General features: G+C 35.4%; 2 protein-coding genes across 2 annotated transcripts; both read right to left on the reverse strand.

Annotated features, from left to right (window-relative positions):
• Nucleotides 1–269: 269 nt before the first annotated feature.
• LOC131641309 (probable carboxylesterase 11) lies at nucleotides 270–5699 on the reverse strand. The gene is made up of 2 exons (XM_058911608.1): nucleotides 4587–5699; nucleotides 270–1160 (listed from the first exon to the last, which is right to left on the reverse strand). Exons 1-2 carry the CDS (start codon nucleotides 5426–5428, stop codon nucleotides 623–625), a joined length of 1380 nt encoding a protein of 459 aa, XP_058767591.1. The 5' UTR covers nucleotides 5429–5699; the 3' UTR covers nucleotides 270–622.
• Nucleotides 5700–6871: 1172 nt separating this feature from the next.
• Nucleotides 6872–7474, reverse strand: LOC131641307 (secreted RxLR effector protein 161-like). The gene has a single exon (XM_058911606.1). The coding sequence runs from the start codon at nucleotides 7472–7474 to the stop codon at nucleotides 6872–6874; it is 603 nt and encodes a 200-aa protein (XP_058767589.1).
• Between the last annotated feature and the right edge of the window lie 447 nt (nucleotides 7475–7921).

Below are 7921 nucleotides of genomic sequence, written 5' to 3' on the forward strand. Positions count from 1 at the left end.
TAGAGGGTGACTCCATGCACAGTTTGTGCGCACCAACATACCAGGCAAGAAGGATATCATATATTATAGGACAGAGCTCTTGTCATACCAGGCAAGAAGGATATCAGTATTTTAGGACATAGCTCTTATCATGTATATCATATCATTTCCAGGAGTTGTGGAGTTTTTGCAGCAGAAAAAAAAAGATCTGAGTAGTTCAGGTCAATGAGATAATTTAACAATAAAGGGCGTACTACTAGAATGATAGATGAATTAGAAATCACATCACATACACATGCCAAGAGAATGGCTCATTAAATTTTATAAATTTCAATAAGAAATATGACACATAATACACATGAAAAAATGCACAAGAATGTCCTAAGATGGTTGGTACGCATGAGGTATATGCATCTCTCAATGGCTGAACTAATCCTACTAAATCTATCTTACAAAAGAACGGGTAAGTGGTACAAACATGGAACAAGTCAATATCCAACACCTTATAAAGCATCAAAACCAATCAAATAATATAATTGTTCCAGGGTAACCGCAGCAAAAGAGTGATCTGAAGCTAATTTCGAAGTTGAGAGAAGGTAAATATCTACCGGGGAATCATCATCGTAAGTTTTTTAGACCCTACTCAATACGAGAATTCATGACCTCGAAGTGAAATATATTTCTTGGTCCAGATGGCAATGTCCTCGGCACAAACCTGGGCCTGGGGGCTTTTGAGAAGTACATCAAGTGTTGCAAATTCATGCACTGCATCTTTATACTCGAGAACAGGTGCATCAACATTCACCCTCCGGAGCTCCTCTGAGTAAGCAATGGCACGATCCCTCATCCAGTCATGCTCTGCCACCACTGTCAATGTTGGAGGCATCGACTTTAAAGGAGGAGACCGACCTGAGACCAGGGGATTAGCTGCTGGATGGTCCAAACTAAATTCTTCCTCGGGTAGGAAAAGTTTCCAAGCAAGCATGCACATAGCCTTGTCATAAAAGTAGGAGTTTGCCAATTTTATTTCAGAACGCGTGGGAACGCTGCCAACAAAAAATGGATACATCAAGACCTGGGCTACCACCTTGACAGGGTCGAAAAGCTTGCCTCCCTCCACAGCTTTTCGAGCCACGTAGTCTGCAATATTCGCACCACAACTCACTCCAAGAAGAACACATCTGTTTCAATATTAAAGAAATAAAAAAAGGTCAATTACAACTGGAACAAAAAGGAAGCATGACAGCGAGAAATGACAAATAATATAACAGCGTCTATGTAAAAGTGTGATTCTGCAACTTATGATGGTATTATAGTTTTTAACTCACACAAAAAAGGGCCCTGTTAGAGGAGAGACTCTTAGAGTGTGTTTGGATGAGGCAATTAAGAATTTTTAAGGAATTTAAAATTCTAAGCAATTCAAATGATTCAATTGAAATTCATTCAATTTTAAATTCTTTTGTTTGGATGAATTATTAAATTGATTCATTGTTAATTTTTTTTGGTCATTTTCATCAATTTTAAAACTTTTGGGTCAAATTTAAAATATAAAAAATAGGGACTAATTTGCAATTTTTGAAAATTTCAAGGGACCATTTTGTAAATTTAGAAAATTATTAGGGACTTATTTGCAATTTTATGAAAAATTTTGGGATAAATTTATAATTTTAATAAAATATTGGACCATTTTGCAAATTTAGAAAGATTAATAATAAACAATTTAATACTCAAGTTATGGAGCAATTTCAAATTCTTTACTTTTTGGTGTCATTTGAAATTCTTTAAATTTAACTTGATTAAAATACTTCATAAATTTACATCATTTTAACAATTCTCCATATTTTTCATCCAAACAATGGATTTTGATCAAATCATTTTCAATTCCCTCAAAAAATTACTTTCCCTCATTAAAATGCTCCATCCAAACACACTCTTAGGTATTCCAAGACTTAGAGAGTATCACACCAGTCCACTAAGAATGTAACATGCAACACCATATACCCAACAATGCATGTTGGAACAAAAAAGAACACTATAAAAGTTTATTTGAACAGTTATAGAACTAATAGAGTATTAACCTGCAAGAAAATAGGGAAGAATACTCTGGATACAGGAAAGTACAACACTACAGCAAACATTTGAGGCACAGCCTACATCCCAAATGCTCTAAGGCCATAACTATTTACCAAATGACAAGATGATTTCCCTCTAAACCCTTCCTCTTATTTATATACACTCATTACTCACTGTTTCCCCCAAACTAACCAATCCATTAACTGGCTAGCTAATCAAGGTTACCTATCAATATCGTAGTATATGTTACACCACATGCCCAAGCAATAGTCTTAATTCACCTAATCACTTGCACAATAGCAAAATATGCACTCCAATAATAAGCAGCTTATTATTTGTAAACCACTACTTCAAGAAAAAAAATTGATATGAACTCGCTGCACACAGTAGCACTTAACAGAGAAAACATATCAATAGTGGAAAAACAAGTTGTATTACTGCTGAAAATAAAAAGACAACTCCAGAACAATGAATATCATGTCGTACACAGTTGAGCTCCTATTGAGAACAATGTACTATGCCCGTAACGAACCCCGAAAAAAATTTCCAAGATACTCCTTCCTTCTCTCTTCTATGTTCCCATATAACTGTATCCCCTAAGTTTGATAACACTCTCTCCTCACCCCCATGCCACATTAGCATTTCCATTTTTCTCTCTTATTTTTTCTGTAATGAATTCCCAAATTGTTGGCTTGGGTCCTAACAAAAAATTATAATATTTGATCATCAACATTATTAAATATTCCCTAACAAAACTTTGAAGTATAAACATTTGGGATGTTAAACAAAGGCATCCTAGAAATCAGCTTAGTATAGAAGATAATGTGGGGATACGGTGTCCAGATACAAGGGAGACAAGATTAAAGATAACACGATATTCTTAGCCATATCTATAAGATAAAGAAGAGCATCGGAAAAAAAAAAATTAAAAGTAAACCAGAAAACTCCAAAAATGGTTATAGAATCAACTAAAATAAAAGAGAGAATAAAAAAAATTAATGGGAAGCATGTCATTATTCTTCTTTGTGGGCCCCTACTATGGGCCTACTACATATAGTAACTTCTTAGACAATATTGTTAAATAGCAGGTATAACAGCACTATACCGGCGTAGTGTGGTAGAATTCAGACAAACCACCATATTTAGTGCAAGATGTTGGCAAATAGCCACTCTAGCACTATTGCATAGCAATCCTCTATTTTCCGCTATCCGCAATTGAAAATACTCTACTTACCCTTTTGTCAATAAAATGGATAGAGTAGAATAAGGCCTTACGGGATGCATTTAAATTACTTAACTCGATTAAAAGGACACACTGATCAAAAAACGCATAATAGTGCCAATGGATGCTATTAAATTACAAAGAATAGAGACATCTTGTGGGCACAGCTAAAAAACAGCATAAACATACTAAATAGAAGGAAATAAAATTATAAAAAGGCACTTCACAGGCATAGAATGGATGATGCTTCCTTCTAAAAAAATGGAAATTTGATACCCCGACCATAAATCAATAACGAGTCTAGTAAACAAACTATCAGATAAAAACAAGAAAGAAAGAACTACGGATATGCTAGTTCATTTCTTCCATCAACAAAGAGCCTATAATTTCCCTAAACAAATGATCAAGCAAAATCCCTTTAGTTAAAATGGAGAGAGAAGCATTATGCCAATATAACACTAGAAAAATCAATGCACTTTAGTTTCTTATGACAACTGAGTATCCCAACCCCCAATATGAACCAGATCTACATTTTTGTAACAAGAAAATGCAATGAAACTTGATTTTAGCACAGAAAGGGTTATAGATTAAGACCACATGAAAATTTGCACATCAGTAGAAACAAGATAATAGGTTAAATAGCAAACAATTTGCCCGACAAATCAGAAACTGCCGAAATATGTGGCTTATCAAATAAGTAAAACAAAATGCCAAAGATTACTCGCATAATGGGCTGTTAGTTGTTTATCAGACAGCACCTCTATTCAATCAATTCATGTCACACAACAGAAAAATTGGATTTCAACTAAATTTAGCATCCATCATAATCATAATCAGATTTTCGCTCTTCAGTATACTCCCCTCCCCACCTCTTTCCCAAAACTCAAAGATCCCTTGACCTACCTTATTATAGTATGTTCTCTAATGAATCACTATATATCTACAAGAGAAAATAATAACAGAAGGCATTTCACTCACAAACAAGCAAAGTATAAAAAAAAAAGTTGTGAAATAGTGGATATAGCGGCACTATAGAGTAGCAGAACTTAACAAACCAGTAAAGTTTTGTGACATGATTTCGTAGAAAATGTTGACAAATTCAAATAGCAGATATAACAATTAAGCCTCGCAGAATTAGAACAAACTGCTACTCTTATTGACAATACGAGCAAGAAAAAGACTACTCGTCAATCTTAAATTCTAAATCTTGAAATAATTAACAAGATAATAATGCAAACAACACAGGCTAAGGATCATGATTCATGACAGTTAACATAAAAATAATGGAATAGAGCAATGAAATAGTGAAAACCTTGTTGGATCTCCATGACTAGCCAACCAAGGCTCAACAACTGAAGCACCGAAAGAATTAACAATATGCCTATGATTATCTTTGTTAAACTCGCCGCCACCACCACCACCACCATGGCTTCCTCCACCAACCCCCATAGATTTACTACACTCGGCCAAATTCGCCTGCTTCGCCAACCAATTCAACACCTTCAACCCATCCTCAAACGCAGCCGGATACCTACTCTCCGGCGCCAACCTATACCCAACCGCAACCACAATCACATCACAAAGCTTGGCAATCCGCCGGCAAAACAAATCATTCGCCACCGAATCATTACTCCCACTAACCCAACCACCCCCATGAAACTGCAACATCACCGGCAGTTTCCTCCGTCGATTATCCAACGCCGGCGAGTAACCACGGTACAATCCAGCACCGTTTTCAACACCAGCGCCCATCAAATTCAAACCCTCAACACCGTTACTATTCCTCCCTCGGAGCTCGTCCCTGAACGGAGGACCATAGCTACTTCTTCGGAAAGTGGTAGATCCAGTGCCAGGTTCGGGATCTTGTTGTTTAGGGTTGGAGTTAGGTTTGGAATGAGGGTCGGGAGGGGAAAGAGCGGATTGAGGGAGGAAGATTCGGATAGAGAGAGAAGTGAAAGGATCGATGTGAATGTCTTTGGTGGCGACGCCGTCGGTAAAGGAAGGGTTAGAGTTAGCGACGGATTCTTCGGGTCGAGAAGTGATACCAAAGGAGTTGGAGTTATTATCGGGTTGGGCTTGGATTCGGTTTTGTAAACGGTGCTTCAAGAGGAACTTGAAGAATACGCTGTAGAGTTTTACAGCCACACTTGGCATTTCTCAGGGAAACAACTCCAGTTTTGAAGTTTGGATTGGATATTTATTTTGAATAATGATAATAATATGGTTTTTTTGTTGTTGTTGTTGAAGTTTAGAAGATTGGGAATAGGGTTTATGGAAAAGAGAAATTGGTTGAAGAAGATGATGGAGTGAGGCGAGAGAGATGCGTTCGTTGGATTTGGTTGATTTGCTTTAGATGCAGCTTTTAGCTGGTATGCCGGTGGCTCTAGTTGGCTTTTTGGAATTTCAATTATTCAATAATACAAACAATTTCTAGTAAAAACAATGATATCATTCATTTAAAATAATAAGTAATGCTAACTTCGGCCCTAAAGGCGAAAAATAAATGTAAAAAAAAAAAATTTGAAAATTATATTTCTTTTCATTAAGAAAATTTTATTTTTTTCAATACAAATTTTTTATATATAAGTTTTTTATGTATAATTATTTTCTTTTTTTTGTATTGATTGCATAATTATTTTCTGTAATACAAGTTGGTAATGTAGTATACATTAAATTTTTATTTATATATTTAATTAAGAACAAAAACTATTCATTACGCTTTTTATGTATTTAAATAATTTCTTTTTTCTTTGTTAGATTTAAATTGGAAGAAATGAAAAGAATTATTTTATAGAAAAATATTTGCTCAGTTGGTAAGAAGTTTGTTCATATTTCTAAAACACGGTCATAAATTTAAATTTAAAGCTTATTATCGATAAAAAAAAAAAAACATCTCTAAAGACAAATACATAAATATAGGCATAATAAGCAATTTTTTAACTTTAATGTCTAACAACTATTTGATACTAGTAAATTTTCTTGAAATATACACTCATATAATTGGTAAACTATACAACTACTTTGATACTAGTAAATTTTCTTGAAATACACAATCATATATAATTGGTAAACTATACAATACATAGAGAAAGAGGTAATGATAATTTGCATTTATTAAAGATGAGCATATCTCTAAGGTATTTATACAAGTGTTATAAAGTGATTGAGACTTAAAACACATCTTTAAAATATAAGAAAAAGTCAAAACTCGAGTTTGTAACCAGTTAACACAAACTGTTAATCGGTTACGGCGAACAAATACAAAAATACACAAACTGCTGTAATCGGTTAACGTATTTGGTTAACCTGTTAACGCAACTCCAAAACTGTTTTTCTTGCTTTCAAAAAGTGTTTTTCTACCAACTGTAATTGGTTACACCTCCGTGTTAACCGGTTACTACACTTGAGTTATTGATTTTCACTCAACACATCACCTTAATTCAAGTGCTTCAAATCCTCCATGTCCATCTTCAACCTTTTGAACACATTATTTGTGACTCCTTTAGTCAATAAGTCAGCAACTTGGTCCTTACTTTTATAATATCTCAATCTTAACTTGCATTCACTAACAAGCTCCCTCAAGTAGTGAAACCTCATCTAAATGTGATTGCTCCTCCCATGTGCAATTGGGTTCTTAGCAAGATTAATAGTTGGAACATTATCAACCAAGAGTGTGACAGCCTCACCCTCATTGTTGCCCAACTCTTTCAATAGATTCGTTAGCCACGCGGCTTGGCACGCACATAACGAAGCAGTAATATACTCGGTCTCACAAGACGAGAGTGCAACTACCGGTTCCTTCTTCAAACACCATGAGATTTGTGTTCCATCGAACATAAAGATGTGCTCAGTTGTAGACTTTCGATCATATTTATCTTCACACCAGTTGGAATTGGTAAAATCAAGCAAATTGCATTTTCTGCTTCTATCCATTGTGGGAAAGACAATTTCACAACCAATAGACCGTTTGATGTATCTTAGGATTCTTTTGACTGCTGCCAAGTGAGACACCTTCGGTCTCTCCATGAATTTACTCGCAATAGCGACATTAAACGCCAAATTTGGCCGCGTATTGCATAAGTAACATATCGCTCCAATCAACCTTATATATTGAGTTAGGTGTACGTTCTGCTCCTCTTCATTCTCGGACAGTTGTAACCTTTGTTTAGTTGGTGTAATGGCATCATTACAATGCTCCATATCACACTTCTTCAATATCTAAAGAGCATATCTCCTTTGGTGCATAAGTAGTCCCCTTTTGAACTTGTGGAACTCTATGCCAAGGAAGTATGTCATAATACCAAGGTCGCTCACTCTTGAACTTAGAAATACTCTTCTTGTTGCTGCCCGTGATCAACAAATCATCTACGTATAGACAAAGAATGATCACACCTTCACTTGTATTCGTCTTCACATAAACCCCATGTCTGAACACACATTGTTTGAAACCAACCTCAACTAAGAAACCATATATCCTTTTGTTCCAAGCTCTCGGAGCTTGCTTCAAACCATATAGCACTTTTATCAACTTGTAGAATCTCCCCTCTTGTTTTTTTACAACAAAACCGAGGGGTTGTTTTACATACACTTCTTCTTCAAGTGAGCCGTTCAAAAATACGAACTTCACATCCATTTGATAGATAGACC

The sequence above is a fragment of the Vicia villosa genome, unplaced genomic scaffold (assembly GCF_029867415.1).
Source record: "Vicia villosa cultivar HV-30 ecotype Madison, WI unplaced genomic scaffold, Vvil1.0 ctg.003645F_1_1, whole genome shotgun sequence".
Taxonomy (NCBI): Eukaryota; Viridiplantae; Streptophyta; class Magnoliopsida; order Fabales; family Fabaceae; genus Vicia; species Vicia villosa.